The 25,238-nt window shown below is 37.3% G+C and overlaps 1 protein-coding gene across 1 annotated transcript; it reads right to left on the bottom strand.

Annotated features, from left to right (window-relative positions):
• Positions 1-1,062: 1,062 nt before the first annotated feature.
• Positions 1,063-24,476, bottom strand: SMARCD1 (SWI/SNF related, matrix associated, actin dependent regulator of chromatin, subfamily d, member 1). The gene is made up of 13 exons (XM_053708352.1): positions 24,309-24,476; positions 19,737-19,927; positions 18,520-18,562; positions 15,784-15,906; positions 15,567-15,689; positions 13,779-13,895; positions 10,116-10,217; positions 9,849-10,010; positions 9,541-9,638; positions 6,216-6,351; positions 2,378-2,500; positions 2,186-2,287; positions 1,063-2,093 (listed from the first exon to the last, which is right to left on the bottom strand). Exons 1-13 carry the CDS (start codon positions 24,462-24,464, stop codon positions 2,040-2,042), a joined length of 1,530 nt encoding a protein of 509 aa, XP_053564327.1. The 5' UTR covers positions 24,465-24,476; the 3' UTR covers positions 1,063-2,039.
• Positions 24,477-25,238: the final 762 nt, after the last annotated feature.

Genomic DNA, 25,238 nt, shown 5'->3' with positions numbered 1-25,238 from the left:
CCCCGGCGATCGGGCCTGTATAGTGACAAGAATCGCCGGGGCTTCACGTTATGCACGGTGACGTCACCCCTCAACTTTATTTAAAAATAAAAATGTTAATAGGAAAAGGGGGCATGCTGCTTAGAAGCCTGTATCTCAGGCATCTAAGCAGCTATAGACCACAAAAGACCCACTGTTGGAAAGTTAATCGCCTAACCTCTCCAACAGTTTAAGTCTTGGGGATTGGGGGGGGGGAATTACAAAAAAAAAAAAAAACACCTTTAAACAGCTTAGCACCCAGGTGGGAAAGTGCTTAGCACTCAAAGGGTTAAGGTGAAACTGACATATTTAAGACATTTCAAGGTTGTTTTGTAAAACATTGCAATTAGTTGATAACACAAACTCTAGCTGTATCTATGTGCATACACTCTCACTATCTAACAAGCTCAAAGAATACATTACAGATACAAGATAGAAATTAAAGGGAGACAGTCTACACCAGAATTTTTAATGCTTTAAAAGATAGATAATCCCTTTATTCCATAGTTTTGCATAACCAGTTATATAAATGCACTTTTTACCTCTGATTATCTTGCATCTAAGCCTCTACAAACTGCTCCCTTATTTTAGTTCTTTTGACAGACATTTTAGCCAATCAGTGCTGACTCCTAGGAACTCCCCGTGCGTGAGCACAGTGTTATCTATGACACACATGAACTAATACCCTCTAGTGGTAAAAAACTGTCAAAATGCCCTGAGAGAATAGGCGGCCTTCAAGGGCTTAAAAAATTATCACATGAACCTCCTAGGCTTAAGCTCTTAACTAAGAATACCAAGAGAAAGCAAAATTGGTAATAAAAGTAAATTGGAAAATTGTTTAAAATTACACGCCCTATCTGAACCATTAAACTTTATTTTGGACTAGACTGTCCCTTTACGACACACATACACCAAGACAGAATAACATAAAGTGCACAAAACCAGTGAGATAGAGGAGATATAGATATAGATATATATATATATATATATACCCACATACATACACACACTTTAAAAGACTTACTATGAAATAAGGTACACTGCTTTACTCAGAAGTTGCTTTTATTAAAACTTGGCAATGACTACAAGATACAAAACAATATTTTGGTCCATCAAAACCATAATCAGTTTAAAAATAAAAAAGGCTACATTGTATGAGAATATAGGTGCTCAGAGCACATTCAGTGAGGAATTTTGGAGAGCTTCTAGGGGTCTACCCCCAGAAGGCAAAGCAGCATGTTAAGGAGCCCATTCCTCGGAATGAAATTGCCCCGTGTAATATTACTGTACAGTCAACTAACCAAGTGTCTGCTGCTTAGAGAAGTCCTTCATTTGTGAAATCTGCTGACCATTTTCCAGCCTATCATATGTAACCCTTTTCCATATAAAAAAAAAAAAAAAAAACCCTAAGCAGGACACTACTTTTAATATCATCAATATGCATTGTATTTGAGCCTCAAATGAACACAATAGTGGTTCTGTAAAGACCGCTTTACAGTAATCTTATGCCAAGAAATGTTTGGCAAGGTATTTGCTCACTAGTCTATATAGCAAGCCCACTTCCATACGTGAACTGCCGACAAATCTACTAAAAGTGGAACTGTGCAACACTTTCTAGCAATGAACAGGAAAATTACCAAGCATATTCCACCCACCTGTTCAGTTAATATTCCATTCTGCAGGGAGATAACACTAAGGTAGACAATAAAATAATATTACATACACATAGTAGAATAAAATTAATTGTATTTTAGTTCAGAGCAAAAGTGAGGTTTAATCCTTTAACAAAAAAAAAAAAAAATTGCTGGTCATTCCTGATGTTATAGTAACTGTGGCCCTAACCCACATTACCGCTCTGCAGTCTCTTTTCAAAGATCTTGATTCCAAAACGTTAAAGCAGCTCCCTAGAGTATCATTAGATACTTAAATGATATTGGTTAGGAAAGAGCCTCTTAATTAAAAAAAAAAAATCTTGCCAGTGAGACCACATGGCTGTTACTCATTTGCTAAAGTCATCATTTTTATGTATTTCGGATTCCAAGAGCTTGTTCTAACTCCTGCCTTCTTTGCTGAACCTGAGAGGGAGAAAAAAATAAAAAAAAAAAAAATTAAAGGGAGCCTGAATAAGATTTTTTATTTCATAAGAGAGATAAGAATCCTTCCTTACTTTGGAATAGAAATAACGACAGACAGCCTCCTGAGCCCAGGGCTGGAAATAAAATTCTGCTCTACGTTCCTCTTCAGGATTTCCAACAACATCAGTCATCGTCTGTTAATACACAAATCATTTTTTTTAAATTTATTTTTAAAGAGAATGAAAACATAAGATTCCCATAAGTTGTACTTAATGACCACTCACCTTGAGGTCCCGGCATTGTGACTGTAGCCAGTCATTGATGAATCCTTGTGGGTCACGAGCAAAACTCAGCATAAATTCCCTCTGAATTTTCAACTGATTAATGGTTTCAATAGTTTCATGAATCTAGAGAAGAGAGAACTTGTTTTATGATCTATACGTACATTACTTTGCATCATAAGCCAGGTTTTAAGAAGTATTTTTCATGAGGCTTTTAGTCTGTCTACAAACTAGATTTGCCATATTGCTGCTTTGAGGACGCTTATAAAAAATACATATCAGGGCCTGTTTTTTGCATGTGTCCTTTAAAGCGGCAATATGGGAACCCTATTGTAAAACATCAGCACTAATTTTTATTAATTGCGGAAATGTGATCTTACCTTTTGAATTACTAATTTGTTTCTTAATATTCGTATTTACCAAGTTTTTACCAGAAATGCAATTTTTAGTGTGTTGATAGTAACAGGTTGGCAAGTATTTTTGCAACATGAAAAAATTGGCCTCCAAAAGCAGTACCAATACTGTATTTATATTTATCTACAGACTTTGAAAAATTATATACTTTCAAATAAGTTAATGTACATAGAAGCTCCCATCATTCTAATGGTCGAATACTAAAATATGCACCAATTACAGCATGTCAATTTTGTACTAGTGTCCCTTTGTTATTATGTTTAGAACCCCACAAAAAGGTGCTAACACATGGCATCTCCTGAACAGGTTCTAAGCTAGTGACTGGCAGCTAGATCCCAATTCTACTCCTTACACATACAGGACTGGTCTGTTGTACCTAAAAGTAAATTATTTTAAAAGGTTTTACTTTTTTTTTTTAAATGGATGCTCCTGTGCTTTTTGAAGTTAATAGTTGCTCCTATTAACCAGAAAGAATCCCTACGTATTTTGTTGTATGAAAACATGCACATCACTCGTTAATGAGTCAAGTGCTAATTTTAATGCTTGTTTTACCCTTCTGTACTATCTTAACCCCTTAACGACCAACGACGTATGGGGTACGTCCTGCAAAAAAATGCAGTTAACGACCAAGGACGTACCCCGTACGTCGTTGGTCTTTGAAAGCAGTGGAAGCGATCCTGATCACTTCCAACTGCTTTCATGTTATAGCAGTGATGCCTCGATATTGAGGCATCCTGCTATAACATTTTTTAGCCGTCCGATGCAGAGAGCCACCCTGTGGCCCTCTCTGCATCGGCCATTGATGGCCATGTTCGTTGGTGGGTGGGAGCTTATCCAGGGAGGCGGGTGGCCGGCCATCGGTGGGAAGAGGGGCGGGATCGAGTGCGGGAGCGGGCGCACGGGCGGGTGGGAACCCTACACTATGGAACAACTGTATGATAGCACAAGGTGGTACTCGGTTGGAGTGAGGGTGGGCATATTAAAAATGTCAGCGATCTGGCAGGGGTTGAGGGAGGGCAGCTACACTACAGAAAATAGTATTTTTAAAATAAAAATGAATAAAAACCATATTTGATTTCAAACTGGGTACTGGCAGACAGCTGCCAGTACCCAATATGGCGCAATAAGGCAGAGAGAGGGGGGGGTTAGAGAGCTGTTTGGGGGGGGGATCAGGGAGGTTGGGGGCTAAGGGAGGATACTACAGAACAGAATTATTAAAAAAAAAAAAATCCCCCAAAAAACTCTTATTTTAGTACTGGCAGACTTACTGCCAGTACTTAAGATGGCGGGGACAATTGTGGGGTGGGGGAGGGAAGAGCGCTGTTTGGGAGGGATCTGGGGGTGTGATGTGTCATGTGGGAGGTTGATACCTACACTAAAGCTAAAATTAACCCTGCAAGCTCCCTAATTAACCCCTTCACTGCTGGGCATAATACATGTGTGGTGCGCAGTGGCATTTAGCGGCCTTCTAAATACTAAAAAGCAACGCCAAAGCTATATATGTCTGCTATTTCTGAATAAAGGGGATCCCAGAGAAGCTTTTACAGCCATTTATGCCATAATTGCACAAGCTGTTTGTAAATTATTTCAGTGAGAAACCTAAAGTTTGTTAAAAAATTGAAAAAGTGAACGTTTTTTTTATTTGATCACATTTGGCGGTGAAATGGTGGCATGAAATATACCAAAATGGGCCTAGATCAATACTTTGGGTTGTCTACTACATTACACTAAAGCTAAAATTAACCCTACATGCTCCCTACAAGCTCCCTAATTAACCCCTTCACTGCTGGGCATTATACACGTATGGTGCGCAGCAGCATTTAGCTGCCTTCTAATTACCAAAAAGAAAAGCCAAAGCCATATATGTCTGCTATTTCTAAACAAAGGGGATCCCAGAGAAGCTTTTACAACCATTTATGCCATAATTGCACAAGCTGTTTGTAAATAATTTTAGTGAGAAACCTAAAGTTTGTGAAAACATTTGTGAAAAAGTGAACATTTTTTTTATTTGATCGCATTTTGTAGTGAAATGGTGGCATGAAATATACCAAAATGGGCCTAGATCAATACTTTGGGATGTCTTCTAAAAAAATATATATACATGTCAAGGGATATTCAGGGATTACAGAAAGATATCAGTGTCCCAATGTAACTAGCGCTAATTTTGAAAAAAAGTGGTTTGGAAATAGCAAAGTGCTACTTGTATTTATTGCCCTATAACTTGCAAAAAAAGCAAAGAACGTGTAAACATTGGGTATTTCTAAACTCAGGACAAAATTTAGAAACTATTTAGCATGGGTGTTTTTTGGTGGTTGTAGATGTGTAACAGATTTTGGGGGTCAAAGTTAGAAAAAGTGCGTTTTTTTCCATTTTTTCCTCATATTTTATAATTTTTTTAATGTAAATTATAAGATATGATGAAAATAATGGTATCTTTAGAAAGCCCATTTAATGGCGATAAAAACGGTATATAATATGTGTGGGTACAGTAAATGAGTAAGAGGGAAATTACAGCTAAACACAAACACCGCAAAAATGTATAAATAGCCTTGGTCCTAAACGGACAGAAAATGGAAAATGTGATGTGGTCCTTAAGGGGTTAAAAAAGGACAGTCTAGTCAAAATTAAACTTTCATGATTCAGATACTTTCAACATCATTTGCTTTGTTCTCTTGATATTCCCTGTAAAAAGCCAAACCTAGGTAGGTTCATATGCCAACTTCTAAGCCCTTGAAGGCCACCTCTTATCTCATGGCATTTTGTCAGGTTTTTTTTTTTTTTTTTACAGGTAGACAGTGCTAGTTCATGTGTGTCATATAGATAACTTTGTTCCTTACTCTGTGTGGAGTTAGAGGAGTCAGCACTGATTGCTTTCAAAAGAACTGAAATAAGAAGGCAGTCTGCAGATGCTAAGATACAAGGTCATCTTAAAGGTAAAACGTGTATTAATATAACCGTGTTGGTTATGCAAACTAGGGAATGGGTAATAAAAGGGATTATCCATCTTTTTAAACAATACAAATTCTGGAAGAGACTCTTCATTTAAGAATCTTGAAAGAAATGAAATCTTGTGTGTGAAAGATATTAAGCTTAGCCTGGGAACTAATAATATTGCACACACTTGATATTGGCATTTTTTTTTTTTTTTAGAAAGCCGATATTGCATTTTTATTTTGTTATTCACTTTTATAATCACATTTATTGCTATAAAAACACATGAACTAGTGTCCCAAGTTCAAGTTGGAAGATAGAGGATACAAAGAGTTAATGTTTTGGATGCACTTTAACAAAAGAAAAAGCAACTGATGTTCGGGAAAAACTTCCATCAGAAGTGCTGGAAAGAAATAGGTTAATTTAATTAATGTGCAGACTATAAGGGCCTTCTGCTTTCAAAAATACACATTCTCATCTATTTTGTGCCTCTCACCTTATTATCCAAAGCGGCAATCTCTTGCTGACTAGACGTAGAAAGTAGAAATGAATTCATCTGTGTTTTTAGGGTGTCATCCACTTCTACATCAATATCATAGCAAGCCGTCTTCTTTTGGTCATTAGGGTCCACGCTAAATAAAAAAGGGTTTAAATAACTATAAAAATGTAACAAAAACAAAAATTTATTTCTTTTTTGACACGATGAGTCCACTAATCATCTTAATTACTAATGGGATATTAACCTCCTGGTCAGCAGGAGGCGGCAAAGTGCACCACAGCAGAGCTGTTAAATATCACCTCCCTTCACTCCCAACCCAGTCATTCGACCAAAGTAAAGGAGAGAAAGGAAGTAACAAGGTGCAGAGGTGTCCGAAGTTTATAATAACCAACAACCTGTCTTATACAAAAAACAGGGCGGGCCGTGGACTCATCGTGTCAAAAAAGAAATAAATTTATCAGGTAAGCATAAATTTTGTTTTCTTTTTAATGACACAATGAGTCCACGGATCATCTTAATTACTAATGGGAACCAATACCCAAGCTAGAGTACACAGATGATATGAGAGGGACAAGACAGGGAACCTAAACGGAAGGCACCACTGCTTGAAGAACCTTTCTCCCAAAAGCGGCCTCAGCCGAGGCAAAAGTGTCAAACTTATAGAAAGTGTGAAGAGAGGACCAAGTTGCAGCCTTGCAGATCTGTTCTACAGAAGCTTCATTTTTGAATGCCCATGAGGAAGCAACCTCCCTCGTGGAATGAGTCGTAACTCTCTCTGGAGGCTGCTGTCCAGCAGTCTCATAGGTAAAACGTATGATACTCTACAGCCACAAAGAAAGAGAAGTAGCCATAGCTTTCTGTCCCTTACGCTTTCCTGAGAAAACCACAAATAAAGCAGAAGACTGACGAAAATCTTTAGTCGCCTGCAGGTAAAACTTTAAAGCACTAACTACGTCCAAATTGTGCAGAAATCGTTTCTTCTTGCAGAAGAAATAGCAACAAGAAATAAAACTTTCCAAGATAACAACTTAATATCTAAGGAATACATAGGCTCAAATGGAGCCCGTTGAAGAACGTTGAGAACTAAATTCAGACTCCATGGAGGAGTAACTGACTTGAACACAGGCCTGATCCTAACTAAGGCCTGACACAATGATTGAACATCTGGAAGCTCTGACAGACATTTGTGTAACAAAATAGATAAGGCAGAAATCTGACCCTTAAGGGAACATGCCGATAAACCTGTCTCCAAAACCTCTTGGAGAAAAGACAAAATTCTAGGAATCCTAACTGTACTCCATGAGTAGCCCTTGGATTCACACCAATAGAAATATTTACGCCATATGTTATGGTAAATCCTTCTAGTTACAGGCTTACGAGCCTGAACCATTGTCTCTATGACAGAGTCTGAAAAACCCCGCTTGGATAAAATTAAGCGTCCAATCGCCAAGCAGTCAGCTTCATAGAAACTAGATTTGGATTAAGGAAGGGCCCTTGAATTAGAAGGTCCTTCCTCAATGGATGTCTCCACGGTGGCAGAGATATGTCCACCAGATCTGCATACCAAATCCTGCGAGGCCAAGCCGATGCAATGAGGATCACCAACGCCGCCTTCTGCCTAATTCGAGCAATGACTCGAGGAAGAAGAGAGAAATGGAGGAAATAGGTATGCTAGACTGAAGGTCCAAGGTACCACCAGAGTGTCTATAAATACCGCCTGAGGATTCCTGGACCTCGAACCGTACCTCGGAAGCTTGGCATTCTGCCAAGATGCCATGAGATCCAATTCCGGCTGACCCCACTTGAGAATCAGGCTGGAGAACACTTCCGGCTGAAGTTCCCACTCCCCCAGATGAAAAATCTGCCTGCTAAGGAAGTCCGCCTACCAGTTGTCCACCCCTGGGATGTGTATCGCTGATAGACAGCAAGAGTGGGCTTCCGCCCACTGAATTATTTTGGTTACCTCTGTCATCGCTAAGGAACTCCTCGTTCCTCCTTGATGATTGAAGTAAGCCACTGAAGTTATGTTGCCCGACTGGAACCTGAGAAACTGGACTGAGGCTAACTGGGGCCAGGCCAGAAGAGCATTGTAGATTGCTCCAGGATGTTTATAGGTAGAACAGACTCTGGCTGAGACCAAACTCCCTGAGCCTTTAGGGAGCCCCAGACTGCCCCCCATCCTAGGAGGCTGGCGTCCGTTGTTACAATCACCCAGGAAGGTCTGTGAAAGCAGGTTCCCTGAGAGAGATGATCCAGAGACAACCACCATTGAAGAGAATCCCTTGTCTCCAGCACCAGTGGTATTCGAGGAGACAAATCCGTATAATCTCCATTCCATAGCCTGAGCATGTTTAACTGCAGAGGTCTGAGAAGAAATCGAGCAAACGGGATGATGTGCATTGCCGCCACCATCAGCCCAATTACCTCCAGGAACTGAGCAACGGATGGCCGAGGAGTGGACTGAAGGGCTAGACAAGTATCAAAAATCTTTGATTTGCTGACATCTGTCAGAAAAATCTTCATTGATAGGGAAGCTATTATGGTTCCCAAGAAAGTTACCCTTGTATTTGGGACCAAGGAGCTTTTCTCCAAGTTTACCTTCTCTCCAAGTTTAGTGGAACCGCCAAAAAAAGTCTTATTTACTCACTACACAGCATCCCCAGCCCCAGTGCCTGCTATGCTGCCTAATAATTCTCCTTTAGTAAGGGGAAATAAATTGTTCCATATGAGAATAAAGAGTCTATTAACTCTTTTTTCCGCTCAAGTAAATATAGTGCCCACTCTTTCAGATGTGAAAACTGTCACTTCCAGAAAAAAATAAAGCACTTACCTGATCAATGCCCGACAGCAAGGCATCTCACACGGCTTGAGAGGTCCTTTCCCTCACATAGGCCTGTGGAATAAGAGAAACTGAGTATTTTCCCTCAGATTTTCACAAACAGGGCAGCATGAAATCTATGAGAGGCGCAGTGAGAATTATGTCCCACCAGTTCTAATTGCTCTAAAGCCACCACTGCTTTACCACTGATATGGACTACGGCTACACCCTAGGACAAAGCAGCACAATCTTGTACTACTTTAAAAATAATAAACTCTTGATTGAAGAATCACTTCACCACTTCCTACCACTAACTTAGGCAAAGAGAATGACTGGGTTGGGAGTGAAGGGAGGTGATATTTAACTGTTCTGCTGTGGTGCTCTTTGCCGCCTCCTGCTGACCAGGAGGTGAATATCCCATTAGTAATTAAGAGGATTAATGGACTCATATCGTTAAAAAGAAAAGGGCTTTCCCTCTAACATGTGGGAGGGCTGTTGTCTTACCTGATTACGTGATTAATTATTATGGGTTCTGGAGGCATGAGCAGGGCATGGAGTCTCTGAGGGATTTCGGAGAACTTCATTCTCTGAGACTCAAATATCTGTAGAAGTAATAATGATTAAAAAAAATATTAGAATGCCATTTATGAAGCATGTAAAATACGCCTAAGCTGACTAAGCCTAAGCTTTCCTACTTGACAACTCAGAACTGCATTCACTTATAAACAAGGTAAAGGCAAAGTGAAAAAGAATACTGTAGACGTATAGCTGTGGAAAGATAGATGCATTAAAAAAAAAAAAAAAGAAGTTACCTGTTGCAGATACTTGTCACAAACTATAAATTCCCTTTCATGAGGATCTTGCAGTTTGTGAGTTTTAATATATTGCCAAAGAGCTTGAATAATGACTGGACGAGTCTGAGTGTGTATCCCAAGTAGGCGGGCAAGTCTGGGGTCCAACTTGAATTGTGGTGGCTTAAAGGAAAAAGTAATAACAATGCACAGAATGAGATAAAACATTTGCACACTTAATAGGCAATACTCCTTAAAATAAAGGGATAAATAAAATAAATCCTATACCTGATAGTCTAGCATAAGCAATACAGTGCAGCGTACATTCACGTCCCCTGGGCGCTTCACTTGAAACCCGTCTGTCTCCTGAGTTGTAGGCGTTCTATGCCACTGTAAACATAAAATGTAATGAATTAGGCAACATGTATATTTATAGAGTACACACACACACTGCAACTCTTCAGTATAGTGTTTTGAAAAAGAAGCTTTGCTTTAAAATTTCTTTATTGCTATATCAGTGTATAAATTACAGAGTTTAAGGGTATACAAAAGAAATAACCAAACATTTAACATGTTAACCTTATTTTACGATTGGTCAGAAGACTTGACGTAGCCATAATTTCACTGTGGCTAAAGGGACAGTCTACACCGTATATAGAGATATAGATGATATAGATATAGACACACACACGTACATATCACACACTCTTACCCCTACCATTTGTTTCTCCACAGACAAGCCTCCTGCACCTGCTTCCACATATTGCAGCTAAGACAATGGACATGAAATTTTAAATTTTAACTGCTCTTGACCATTTTGAGATACCTGCCAAACTCCTCTTCTCCTCCACCTTGTCCAGCTAGTGTTTTTCTTTGGTCCCTGTACACATAGGATCCAGATGCATTGCACATGCGTGGTGTATGCAGCTCTGTTTACAGCAAGAGACTGGCAGCTAAGTGCAACTGCTGACTCTGTACTGCCCAAGGTGCCTGTTAGTCCTATTCAGCCTCAGTTATTTACACTAGTTAACAGCTTATTTCCATCACACATTCCCTGTGTGCTGTTTGAAATTTAACAGGAGCAATTGTATTCAAGACCCGTTTTAGTGAAACACATCTCGGTAAATTGCAAAGATAAAGTCTACAAAATATGTAGCAATTATCTTACCTTCAGCAATTTCAAGGAGAAAAAGCAAGCAGGGTACACTTTAAAACAAAAATTGTTACATCTGCTGGAACAAATATTTACACACAAAAGGATAGGGGAATTGACAGGCAGCTACGCTCACCGTACTCATAGCGCATTACTTAATCCATGTGAGCAAGTCTTACAGCTTATGTGCAAGTCGATTGTTATTAGCATGAGCTATAACTACCCATCGGGGCACACAAGCTATGCGAGTTTGGACGCCATTTTGAGATAGTCAAGAGCGGTAAAGAAATTACATTTTCATGGTCATTGTCCAAGCTGCAATATGTGGAAACAGGTGCAGGCGGCTTGTCTGGGGTGAAACCATCAGGGTAGGGGTAAGTACTGTATATGTACGGTGTAGACTGTCCCTTTTACCATGCAGGAAAAGCAATCAGAATAGAGCAACTACTCACAAACATTTTAAACAAGACCGCATTTTTATGCAACAGCTTTATTTAAATGAACTATGGATAGGCCATTTTTAGCAAACTGCAAGAGAAAATATTGAAAGTTTTAAACTTTAATTTATAGATAATAGACGGCAAAAAATATATAAATGTTGCACACTGTTTAGGGACATACACAAAACTGCTATTGACCAAAGTGTGTAGTGCTATTTTAAAGAGACCCATAACACTTCCGAGCAATAAAAAAAAACAAGAAAGCATGGATGTCTATGGTTTGTTCAGCTTACCCCAACCAAGTAAAGTGATTTAAATTACAATGTTGATCCAGTACTTCATGCTACTATGTATGCTGCCATATTGTAACATACGTTACACACAGCAGTCAAGGCATATTATTCTGTTATTTATGCTTGGAGGAATCACATCTGCAGTGCTCGCTTACTGTGATGCAGTGTGTGCGCTGCGGTGTCTGAAAGTAAAGTGATTTAAATTACAATGTTGATCCAGTTGTTCCGATGTAGACAAACTGAAATCACACGATCGCGAGATTTCAATTATTGGATCTAGTCTGCAGGTCATCCCTATAACCCTAGGAACGTCCTCCAGACCGCGATCAAATCCAGGAAGCGCAGTAGGCTTCAGGACAGCCGTTGGCTATGACGTTCTATTCCGTCATAACGGCTCTAAAGCCCAGTGTAATTATGACGGAATAGAACGGTGTTAAAAGGTTAAATATAATTTCTGTGGTTAGTTTACACATGCATAAACATACTATATATAATCTTCCTCAAGCTTGTTTTTTTATAATTATACCAGTGCCTGGGAACCATGCATTCATACAGGCACAAAAAGTTTTAAAAAAGTGTGGTGTACACAACTTTTTTTTATCCATTCCACACACTTATTTTCTAACCAGATCATTTTCTCTATTTCAGTATATTTTTCAAAACATTTTAATCTTCCCCAGCCAAGCCCCAGTTTGATATATGTATACATTTGTTGAACTTGCTGCTTTCCCTGCTCGCTCTCAGATTCTCTTGTTCTCTGCACTGTGAAGAGCTGTGTCAGGCAGATCTAAGCCTGTTCACAGATATTTGGTTTAGAACTCTCCTCTACCTCTGCTTTATAATATTTGTGACAGCTGACCACACAGTGCAATTACATAAAAACTAGAATTTGGTTACCCCTTAAATATTGAGAAATATAACATTAAGGATAGAAAATAATTTAAAAAACTTAATTTAAAAAAGTATTTTTTACTTCAGATGAGATTTACTTTTTTGCATTGAGGAAGCAATTGGAATTTATGTGGATGCAGCATGGACATACAAAATACATAGTAAGTTGCACATGTAAATATTTATTTTGCTTATGTACAATGCTTTATTTTTTTTTAGTTGTATGAACTTATTATATATCATGTATCTACACTGGACCTTTAGCATCAAAATTTACATTCACTTTAAAGTGTCCGGTTTTTAAAAATTTGATTAAAAAAAAACAACCAGTGGCACTTTAATGCATCAAAATGTACATTTCACTTGTGAAAAAATACTTACCTTTTAAACTTGACAGCCGCTCCAGCTTCCCCCAGTCATTGCAAAGCCATTTCTGACGTCAGAAATGATGGATCGGTCATCCTCCAATCACAGCTTCCCCCCGGGGGAATCAGTGTCTGATTCGAAGCCGTGATTGGAGGAAGCTGGATTCCTTATTTTAGACCCAGGAAGAGGCTTTGCGACGGGCGGAGGAAGCTGGAGCAGCTGTCAAGATTAAAAAGGTAAGTTTTTTTTTCACAACACGAGTGAAATGTAAATTTTTATGAATTAAAGTGCCCCTGTTTTTAATCGAATTTTTAAAAAACGGGCACTTTAGCATCAAAATGTACATTCACTTTAACAAAGAATACAATGTTGAAAACCAATGTATTTCCACAGAGTACAACTTTCTCAGACACTGCAGCGTACATTTTCTATCACAGTGAGTGAGCGCTAAAGAGGTTTCCTCTAAGCATACGAAACAGAATAATATGCTGTGCACATCACGTAACTGCTTTGTGCAACGTACGTTACAATATGGTGGCATACATAGCAGCACAAATCACTGGATCAACATTGTAATTGAAATCACTCTACATGAATTGTTTTGGGTAAGGTGAACAGCCAGCATAGACATGTGCTTAGTTTTTTTTTATTATCCAGTAGAAGTTAGTTAAGGATTTTTAGCAGTAGTTCTGGTTCTCTTTAAAAACCTGAATGGAATGTCATTTCTGAATGTTTTACTTTGATAGATTTATAATTTTGATTAAATTGTTAAAATCCATATTAATCAGAGAATTACAAAATATCTTACCTCTACAAGGTGGTTATCAGGTCCATACAAGTCCTTGTCTAGCTCAATGACTAAAGACTTAAAAAAAGATGAGAACTTCCTCTTCTGTTTGGAAGCATCGTATTTGGACAAAGCCGACTGAAGAAAAAAAGTACACAAAACAATTAGGGGTGAAGTAGACAGCTAATAGTATTATTTACAGATAACATGAAAAATAAACTACAAAAAATAACCTAGACAATGCTGCCAAAATGCACAGACCCATGTAAGACAAAAATAGTTTTATCTATAGTGTATACTTAATGGGACATTACATCTCTTATTTTTATAGTGTATATTAATTTAACAAAGACAATGTTATTGTTCTGAACGTATGGTTTTCAGACCTCTATACCCACATATCTTATTAGTACTAATATGTGTGTTGAAGTAGTAAATATAAAAGGGATCACTCTCCTTTTGTATATTGCAGCTACCAACAGGATCTCTCTTCCTAATTGGATCTCAATATGCAGGGTAAAAAAACAGAATGCACTCTTCCCAGCAGATAGCCTCTCCTGAGAAGAATGTGCCCCAATTCTACCCTTCTCCCTACCCACCACTACAACTGTGCAGTCTCTATAATGAACAATCTGTATGAATAAAGATTTATTTTAATATTAGTTTGTTCTACAAAATACTGGATGTCCCTGTGCGGACAATAAACTACATTGTCATTTGTGAGTGTGTCTGACCACCAACAGAGCTGCAAGAATTGTCCTTATCAGCCAAGAACAAGTGATCTATATGGAGTTGTCCATAAACATGCACTTCCTTTTAGTTTCAAAATCAATTTAAAAATCTTTATCTATTTTTTTTTCCATGCAAGTATTTTTTAAAAAGGTTTAATAGGTCTCTTTAAACACAAACAGCTCTCCCATAGAATATTTAAAGGGATATTAAACCTATTTTTTTTCCTTTCGTGATTCAGACAGAGCATGCAATTTTAAGGAACTTTTTAATTTACTCCTATTATCAATTTGTATTTGCTCTCTTTGTATCTTTATTTGAAAAAGTTTACATTGCCGATTTCTAAAATAAAGATAGCAAGAGAACGAAGAATAGGAGTAAATTAGAACGGTATTAAAAATTGCATGCTCTGAATCATGAAAGAAAAAAATGGTTTCATTTACCTTTATGCACAGTAAAAACAAAATGCTTTTTTATATTGCCTATTTTCTGTATTTAACTTTGAAAGATCGGAATGTTCTTCTTCCCTTGGAAAAAAAAAAAAAAAAGTCACTGGAGAGCAGTGGTCCATTCTGCAGTTATCCTGAGATTGGCCATTTACAAGACAACACTACAGAGTATAAGATATCATGTTAGAGAAGCTTTGAATGGCCACAGCAAAATGCTATGACCCAATATCACTAGGTTTTTCAAGGGATTTATCGCTGCACATATCTGAAATAGCAAACTGAAATTACAACAGTATATGGTTTAAGGGATCATAAAATAGTTTTTAGATTAATGTGCATAGTTTATACAAGCAATTATACACTGAACCACAAAATAAATGTTTTAAACTTTTTGCAACTGTCACTATTAATGATTTGCAAAACTATTTGAGAACTGTCAAGGATGTTTATATTTATGTCCTGTTTGATTAAGCTAAATAACTATCCGTTGCTCTAAGCTATCTATAAAAACTTAAAAAAACTTTTTGCATGGGTTTCTCAAATAAATAAATCTCACTGAACACTTACTCACAAAATCCCATACAAAGATTTATAACCCTACAGTAATAAAAGAACTTTAGTCTATACTCACATCTTCAAGCAGCCGTCCTTCCACCCGCAGCTCCCAAGATGCCACAGTTCCCTCCCCATCTTCTACATCAGATTTTGCAGGGTTAAACGTGTTAGAAATGAAAATCCGAAGTTTTCGCTTTTGCTAGAGAAAATACCATAAAAAAAAAAAAAAAAAAAAGTCAGCCTGAAACTTTTCACTAGGTTTAGGAACTTTCCATTCATATAAGAAAAAATACCTTTATGGGTCTTTTCAGAGCCTCTTGAATATCTAGACGTTTTCTCATAATGGTTTGATCTAACTTTCTTTCAAAGGCCAACAAATCCATATAAGCTTGAGACTCTGGTACTAATTCCCTAATCTGAAAGAAAAAAGAATATATTACTCTTATTAAAGTAAAGGTAAACTTTGATGAATGAAAGCAGAATTCCATTTTCTATGCCAGTACTGGCACATGCATTTTTGGGGATATATCAGAGTTGTAGGTTTGTGCTCACTTCGTTCTTTATCCATATATTGTCTATTTTTTAAATGTGCAAGAGTAACAACTGCTAGTGATTTTTATGTGCGAAATTGGGGTAGATAATCGATAGATGTCGTTAGACTGAGTATATTTAGCTATAGCATTGATAAGCAATATTGGCTAAATTCTTATTGTTTATATACATTTAGTAGGAACTTAATTGATCAAGATGCGCAGTTAGTTATCCATTTCAATAGCAATTATTTTACTTTGAATATTTTTGTTATTTCGTGCATAATTCCGCCTTGTGTTCCCCGATTGGTTAAGGGAACGATGCGTCCCACTTGTTGTGGTACGGTGCTATAACACTAAAATGACCACTTTATTATTCTATGTATATTTGCAAAAAACTTTTGCTTTCAAGTTGAATATATATCTAGGTACATTGTTATCCGTTTACCATTTGCTTTCAGGTATTTAAGTGATTGACATATATACATAGCCTGACGTCAATGTTTGTGAAGAACACCGCTGTACAGTTTGGCTTCCCTGGGTTTTATTCACTATAACTTTGGTGACGCATTTGTTAATGCCACTTTTCCGTTGAGCGGTGCTCGTTACAAAAATTGCTTTTTTTGATCGTACTTGATACTTCCAGTAATAATTTCTTATGTTTTATGGTTGCCTAGCAACCTAGCCATATAGCTTTGATTTGCGTATAGGTACAATGATGTGGTTTTTTAGTTGGGTGTAATTTGGAGATATGCCTTTTTTTGCGATGTATATTGCTTAATATTATGTAGCAATAATTTGTTTAGCGGCTACTCTACCATGCCCCCCCTCGTGTGCCGTCCTTTCTTTGACAGTTCAGCCTTGTTTGTTTTGGTTCCCTTGGTAACCGCACGGCCGGGCACACTAGGAGCGGCGTTGATAACACTGCAGTGAATCTCACATGTAATTAACTTTTTAGTGCTTTCACAGGATGTATATTTAGTTTAGTTTATTTTGTGATCTGTTCATTTTCTTTTGATTTGTTGTTTTGTAGTCCCTTACACGTTGCCATGGATGATGACGTCACTCGTTCTGGGAGGCGCATCTACCGTGGAGAGCGTGGACACATTTGTTTGGTGGTGGTTATAAGCACAGCTTGGTGGTAAGTTTTTGTAACTTTGTAAGTCTGAGGACGGGCTATTTTATGCCCGAAAACGTTCACAAATAAAGGTGATCAGTATACAAGACCTTTGGAGTGCTTCAGCTGCAGACTATCATTAATCAGAATCATGTGACTCAATCTCAACATGTGTATGTAATGTGTTATTAATCATTGTGTACTGTTGTTGCCCTACATATAGTATGATTATAGTATAGCTCACATACCACTGCCTGATGAAAGGGTGCCATTAGCACCTTGAAACGTGTATCAGAATATTTTATATTGATTTTAAATATATTTTATAATAAAGTATATTACAATTTTTGGGATATTTATTTTATTTTATCTGGTTTGTGAGCTTTACTTGAGGGATTCATTTCCTCCTTGGACTGTGGATCCTGTTTTCTGGAGTAAGTTAGCTGGTGGACTCTGATATACCAGCCTGTGTTACTTGCACTGTATTATAGTGCGCAACCTATGTGAGTATTGAATCACAGTGGGGATATATCAGTGGGAGCCTGGGATTTTAAGTGACCATCTGCACTATTGGAGTTTGTCTGCCCCCTTCCCCTGTCTTTTTTCCTACACTACAGTTTTGAGGCCCCATCGAATCCTGGGGGAGCTAGCTGGTGGGCTCTGGTCAATCCAGCCTGTGTGAATAGCACTGTATCAGTGCGCTCTCTCTGTGAGTACCCAGATTTTGAGGGGGTGTATTTTGGGAAAGAATCATCTTGTAACATACTGCACCATTGGAGCCCCTTCTTCCTTTTGTCTTTATGCTTAGATTGTCCATCTGTATATAAGAGCCGACCTTGGTGATCGTCTACCTTCAACGACAGCCTGTGGAGGGCGCCTTTGTTTTTTGTTACCATCACTTGGATGGCTACAATTTGGCGACTTTCGGTTTTTTAAAAATACTATTAAACAGGGGCACTTTCATTCATCAAAGTTTACAAAGCAGCCGTTTTGTTTATAAACTTACCTTTCTTCTCTTCACAGCCGGAGCAGCTTCCCCCACCCGGAGATCCTCTCTTCACATGTCAGCAATGACTAATCCGGCTTCCTCCAAAGGAATCATTGCCTGTGGCCATGACTGCCATGATTGGAGGAAGCCAGGTTAGTCATTGCTGACGTGTAATGAGGGGATCTACGGGCGGTGGAAGCAGCTGCGGCTGTGAAGAGGAGAGAGGTAAGTTTTTAAACAAAACAGCTGCTTTATAAACTTTGATGAATGAAAGTGCCCCTGTTTATAATAGTATTTTTAAAAAACGGGCTTTCATTCATCAAAGTTTACCTTCACTTTAAGGGCACTGCATTTAAGACCTCAACACTTATCTCAGCACCAGCAAAGTACTCACCCTTTGAGGTAGAATTTTATCTGCCATTTTCTTCTTCTTAGCACTAAATGGGGAAAAAAAAAGTAAATTTGTATTTTTTTTTTTTTATAAATTGTACACTTTAAGAGGTTTGAGTACACAACTTTTTTTTGGGAACAAAACCCAACATTATCCATTATAATTAGATGATCCAATACATAAAACAAATCTCCACAAGACTAAAACCCACTAAATGCAGTTAAATTAAGTGAAAGCAAAGCCCAACAGCAAAGGCAGCATTCTTTCATGATTTAGATTGAGTATGCAATTATAAACTATTTTCTAATTTACTTCTATTACCAATTTCTCTCCGTTCTCTTGATATCTTTTGTTAAAACAGGGACGTAAGCTTAGGACCCTGCCCATTTTTGGAGCACTATATGGCAGCAGTTAAAGAATGTTATCCATTTGCAGAGCACTAGATGGCAGCACTATTTCCTGCAAGATATTGCTCCAGATATCTACTTAGGTACCTCTTCAACAAAGAATGTCATGGGAACTAAGCAAATTTGATAATAGAAGTAAATTGAAGAGGTTTGCAAAATTGTATGCTTTAATTCACAAAAGAAGTTTAGGGTTTCATGTCCCTTTAAACTGCATGGTAAAACGCCTGCTCGGTCTTGACATTGTGGCTGGGGATACATGTGAGGGTTACAAGCTCCTCCTCTGCATTTTGAAGCATACAAAATAAAATCCAGTTACAACCCTTAATTGTTTAATGCAATCACTGGAAAAAAATAAGCAAATTAGCATATAGGAGAGACCATAATAACTAGCAGTATAGGTTTATAAAACAAAAAAAAAAACACTAGAGGTGTTTAAATTGTGGTTTAAAAGTGTATAAGAAAATGCAGGGAAGATCCCTCTGTTATACACTGACTCAATCTTTAGCTAAAATAGATCACAGTCCCAATCATGTTGTGGTTAATTTCTGAGATCAGTGATTCCATGTGTGTACAGCATACTTGTTATTGCATACTCTATGTACAATGAGGCACATCAAGGCAAAGATTAAGACACCTATACCACATGTATTAGTATTGAAAGCAACGTGATAGGATTTGGCAATATAGTGCTTAAAATATCCAAGCACAACAAATTCTTCTCAAGTTCTTTTGAATAACACTTTCAATGTCAACCCGTTGTTCCATGTCATTCTTTTCACATCTTTACAACCAGCAAACATGCAGAGTAGTTACCTATGGTTCCTATTCTGAGCAGCCTGTTGTTGCTGTACTTGTTGAATTTGCTGAGGAGCAGGACGTTTGCGGGTCTGGTCCATGCCTGACTGGGCAATTCCTGGTCTGGCTGCTGGGCTTCCACCATACCCTGGAGGTCCCATAGCAGGTCCTTGAGGGGTCATTCGACTACCCGGAAGAATCCCAGGCCGCTATATAAAGCAGGGGGAAGAATTAGCATTGGCAGGAAAGAAGAAAAAAAAATGATAATTTTAAGACTAATAAACCAAAGATATGTGAAGTTTGCAGGAAACTGCAGCTAACACACAATCAAGCCAACCTCCACAAACATACAAAAAAAAAAAAAGTTAATATTTAACGGTTCTTTGTAAATTCACTTGTTGTATCACTGTATTATGAAGAGAATTCAAATTAACTTAGTTATAAATTGTGCTTACGTATACTTTCCAACATGACCTTAGTATGTAATTTATGTGCCCTTTCAAATTCAGAAAGAATAGCTTGCACTGAACAAAAAACACACACATATATAGATATATAGACATAGATACACACACATATACATATATATATATATATATATATATATAAAATATATAATTTCCTGCTTCCCAAACCACATATTCATTGAACAACATATATGTGTTTAACGAAAATTTGTGCAATACAAATTGTACATTACTAATATGATCTTAATATTGGCTACATTTTTAGCTAGGTGGTCAGTAAAATCAGCTGGGTGGTTCACACACAATTTTTATTTATTTTTTTAAACAAAACTACGAGACGTACCTTAGCGACTAAGAAACCTAAAACTAATGAGCAATTGTGCATAAACCTGAATTTCCTGTTATTTTCAATTTATAGAGCTTTAAATTAATGTAAATACATATATATGGAAATAAGTGTGTTTAATTGTACTGCTTCATATTCATGCTAAACAATTTAAAAGGGGACACTAAACCCAAATTTGTTCTTTCATGATTCAGATAGATCATGCAATTTTAAGCAGCTTTCTAATGTATTCCTATTATCAATTTTTGTTCATTCTCTTGCTATCTTTATTTAAAAAGCAGGAATGTAAAGCTTTGTAGCCGTCCCATTTTAAGTTCAACAACCTGGAGAACGCTTGCTTATTGGTGGCAACAATTAGTCACTAATAAGCAAGCGTAACCCAGGTTCATGATTCTGTTTGGCATCTTAACACAATGGATGAAATTCACTGCCTCAGACACTTCAAATATAAAAACTAGTGATCTAACAGGCTGACTTTTTTTCAGATTAAGAATATTCTTCTGTTTGCCATTTTGGGGAAAAAACAAAAAAAACCTTGAAGATGTAAACACTGAAGAGAGTAAATGTTACAACAGAAGTTTTATTGCTTTAAAAGATAGATAATCCCTTTATTACCAATTGCTCAGTTTTGCATAACTAACAGAGTTATATTAAAGTGATTGTAAATCCTAGCATTTGTGAAACGCTAGGATTTACAATTGGAACAAGTAAAGGGGGCTTTCATTCATGAAGTATAAAACACTTCAAACTGAAAGCTCCTTTATTTGTTGGAAGTGTTCGCCGCACTGAGCTGCTCAGAAAGCCCACGGCAGAATGCCATTTGCTGTGAGGTTACGTTTCCACCTCTTAGCAAATAACCGTGCGTTCCAACTGGCACCTAGCTGGATAGTCCGCACGGCTATTGACTAAGAGGTTGAAACGTCACCTCAGCAAAATAGCGTTCTACCGTGGGCTGCCTGAGCAGCTCAATGTGGCTAACGCTTCAAACAAAGGAGCTTTCAGCAAGAAGTATTTTATGCTTCATGAAAGAAAGTCCCCTTTATCTGTGTCAATTTTAAATCCTAGCGTTTCACAAATGCTAGTATTTACAATCTTTTTAATATACTTTTTACCTCTGTGATTACCTTTTATCTAAGCCCCCTGATCACATGACTTTATTATCTATTGACTTGCATTTAGTACTGTGTTGTGCTAACTCTTATTAAATAACTCCTCGGGCGTGAACACAATGTTATCTATATGGCCCACATGAACAAGCAGTCTACTGTTGTGAAAAGCTAATAAAAAAAGCATGTGATAAGAGGATAAGAGGCTGTCTGTAGTGGCTTAGAAACAGGGATAAATTTAGAGGTTTAAATGTTATAAAGTATATTAATATAGCAATGTTGGTTGTGCAAAGCTGGTGAATGGGTAGTAAACGCATTATCTATTTTTTTTTAAATAGTTTTAGTGTAGACTGTCCCTTTAAAGTGAATGTAAATTTTGATGCTAAAGTGCCCGGTTTTTAAAAATTCGATTAAAAACAGGGGCACTTTAATTCATCAAAATTTACATTTCACTCCTGTTGTGAAAAAAAGAGAAAAAAAAAACCTTACCTTTTAAACTTGACAGCAGCTCCAGCTTCCTCCGGTCGTCGCAAGCAATTTCTGATGTCAGAAATGGATAGGTGATCCTCCAATCACAGCTTCCCCCCCGGGGGAATCAGTGTCTGATTCAACGCCGTGATTGGAGGAAGCCCGATTCCTCATTTTAGACCCAGGAAGAGGCTTTGCGACGGGTAGAGGAAGCTGCAGCTGCTGTCAAGATTAAAAGGCAAGTATTTTTTCACAACAGGAGTGAAATGTAAATTTTGATGAATTAAAGTGCCCCTGTTTTTAATCGAATTTTTAAAAACCGGGCACTTTAGCATCAAAATTTACATTCACTTTAATTGATGTGCTGTCTTGTTTGTGTGTTGACTGGCAAAAAAAATATTTTACAATCCTTTCAACTTCATACTCTTAAATAGGAGAGGGGTAACATCTCTATACTGCCTAAGGAGACTGGTTTCGGCATTATGGTCGGAGAGACATGTACCCAGATTATTTAATAATAATAATTAAGCCGCAAAACATGACAGATCTAATTTTCACCATCTGTAAAAATGAGGCTTAAAATAAGAGTTAGAATGGACTTAATCTTTATTTATATTTTATAAAGCTGTCAATAGATTTCACATACTATGATAATGTTTAGTTATGGAGACAAAACACTGAAGAGCAAATGCTGGCAAATCACTAACAACCCATCTAATTTATGGTAGCTTTACTTTTGAATATCTAGATAGAAATTAGATTAAAGGGTAGATAAATTGAGTGCCCCTATATAGCCAAGACATTTTTTAAAGAGCAAGTAAAATAAAAAACACTTAAAGGGACACTGTAACCAAATTTTTTCTTTAGTGATTCAGATAGAGCATGACATTTTAAGCAACTTTCTAATTTACTCCTATTATCAAATTTTCTTCATTATCTTGGAATCTTTATTTGAAATGCAAGAATGTAAGTTTAGATGCCGGCCCATTTTTGGTGAACAACCTAGGTTGTCCTTGCCGATTGGTGGATAAATCCATCCACCAATCAAAAACTGCTGCCCAGAGTTCTGAACCAAGAAAAAAGCTTAGATGCCTTCTTTTTTATATAAAGATAGCAAGAGAATGAAGAAAAATTAATGAGTAAATTAGAAAGTTGCTTAAAATTGCATGCTCTATCTGAATCACAAAAGAAACATTTTTGGTTCAGTGTCCCTTTAAGATTATTGGTTGAAATGATTGCTTATGACAAGTCTTATTTTAAGAAAACAGCAGGTCACAATACCCGTTGTTTGTTTGTTTTACTTGCAATATCCCTAATTGTTTTGACAAAAACACAACATGGTTAAAGTCACTGATAAAACAAAAAGTATGGGTTTTTTTCTTTCAAAAATGGAATAAAAAACAAAAACAAAAAACAAACAAACTATATATACACTAAGCATAACATGACAACATATTAAAATCATGGAGGAAATAACTGCTATTTGTTAAACAATTAAAAAAAAAAGGTTTAAAATGTCACAAGAAATTCACTAATGCAATCCTATGTGTGACTCAAAAGGGACACAGCATTTTATGTGATTAATCTGCTCAAATATTACTGCCCTGCTGATATCAAGAGCTTAAAGGAACATGGAACAATTTTAATTTCAGGATTCAGATAGAAAATACATTTTTTAAACAACTTTCCAATTTACTTAGATTAGCTCATTTGCTTCATTGTCTTGCAATCCTTTCTTGGAGAAGCAGCAATGCACTACTGGGAGCTAGCTAAATGCATTCGGTCAGACAATAGCATAAGGTATATATGAGAAGCCACCAGTCATCAGCTCCTGAGCCTACCTAGATATCTATTTTTAACAATGGATACAAAGAGAACCAAACAAATTAGATAGTAGAAGTAAATTGCAAAGTTGTCTAAAAATCACAAAACATTGTATTTGGTATTGTGTCCCATTAAGCAATGAATGACAAACATTTGTTGCATTCAAAAAATTTTTTAAAAAAATGTATAATCAACTTAGACCCCGCAGCATAAAACTAAGTCATGTTTTATTATGAGTTACCCTAAGACCTGTGTTTCTTTTCTTGTATGCAATTACTCAATTGGTTGGCAGCGAAAGCTGATACATAATACATTGCATTTATCCTGGTAGTTAAGGGGTTAACCCATACAACCCCAGCATCTTCCTAGGTAATATTACCGGATAGGCAGCTCCCGGCATGGGAGATCGGTACATCCCCTGCCCCGGAGCAGGACCCATCCTCACTGCCGGTCCAGGCGTCCCGGGTCCCAGCGTTGCGGCCGCTGGACCGGATGCCCCCGGAGCAACCGACTGGAAACCAGCCCGCGCCGCCATCCCTGTGCAACAATGGGCCCGGAACCGGAAATTCCGTTTCAGCCAACAGCGGATCCTTGGAATCTATTACCATACAAACTAAGAGGCCGGAAATTCCTTTCAGCCATCTTTGCTGTTGGCAAAGTAATGTTTCCAGGGTCATTGCAGAGATTATAAATTAGGATACGTTTCAGACATTTTGGAGTTTGGCAATATACCATTTAACATATTCATCATATAGATGTCAGGATAGGCAAATTCGCTTTATGTCTCTAATTTTATATGAAATAAATCCGTTAATAATATTTAATCATATTTTATAATCATTAATAACGGCAATGAACTGCCCGATATAAAAATGGCTACGTTATAAGGTTCCTTTTGTGTCATCATATGTGGTATAAAACCGCGACTTTCAACGTAGAGTGAAATTGAATTAGAGCGACCTCCTCTGTCATATACATTATACATTAGTACCCACCAATACCATAGACATCTCGCCCGCCAAAGGCTATTTAAATAGAGATTCAACGAAATAAATAATAAGTAACGGTTCGTCAGTCAAACAGCTTATCTTTCGCATCTAAGTAACCCACTAAATGAAAATATATTGTTTCCTTTTCGTATTAATCAAATGATTACTGTAATTTAAGAAATCAGTATTTAAAAAGGCAAAGCAGATTTTTTTTTATGACATTTACTCTTTAATGTGTAAAACTACCTCAAAGGCAAAATAAGTTAATCTGCACAATAACGTTTTCTGAATGTACCACAAATCACTAGCTTTTTAAATGA

This window comes from Bombina bombina, chromosome 3 (genome assembly GCF_027579735.1).
Source record: "Bombina bombina isolate aBomBom1 chromosome 3, aBomBom1.pri, whole genome shotgun sequence".
Taxonomy (NCBI): Eukaryota; Metazoa; Chordata; class Amphibia; order Anura; family Bombinatoridae; genus Bombina; species Bombina bombina.
Note: the sequence above shows the minus strand (reverse complement) of the source record. Positions and strands in the feature narration are given on the sequence as shown.

Excerpts from the sequence above, each read along its gene's own strand:
- SMARCD1 (XM_053708352.1), bottom strand. The coding sequence starts at position 24,464 with ATGGCGGCGCGGGCTGGTTTCCAGTCGGTTGCTCCGGGGGCATCCGGT. Across the intron at positions 15,907-18,519 it reads ATAAAATTCTACCTCAAAGG|ATTAGGGAATTAGTACCAGA; the intron begins GTGAGTACTTTG and ends TTTTTCTTTCAG. Across the intron at positions 13,896-15,566 it reads AAGGACGGCTGCTTGAAGAT|TCGGCTTTGTCCAAATACGA; the intron begins GTGAGTATAGAC and ends TTTTTTCTTCAG.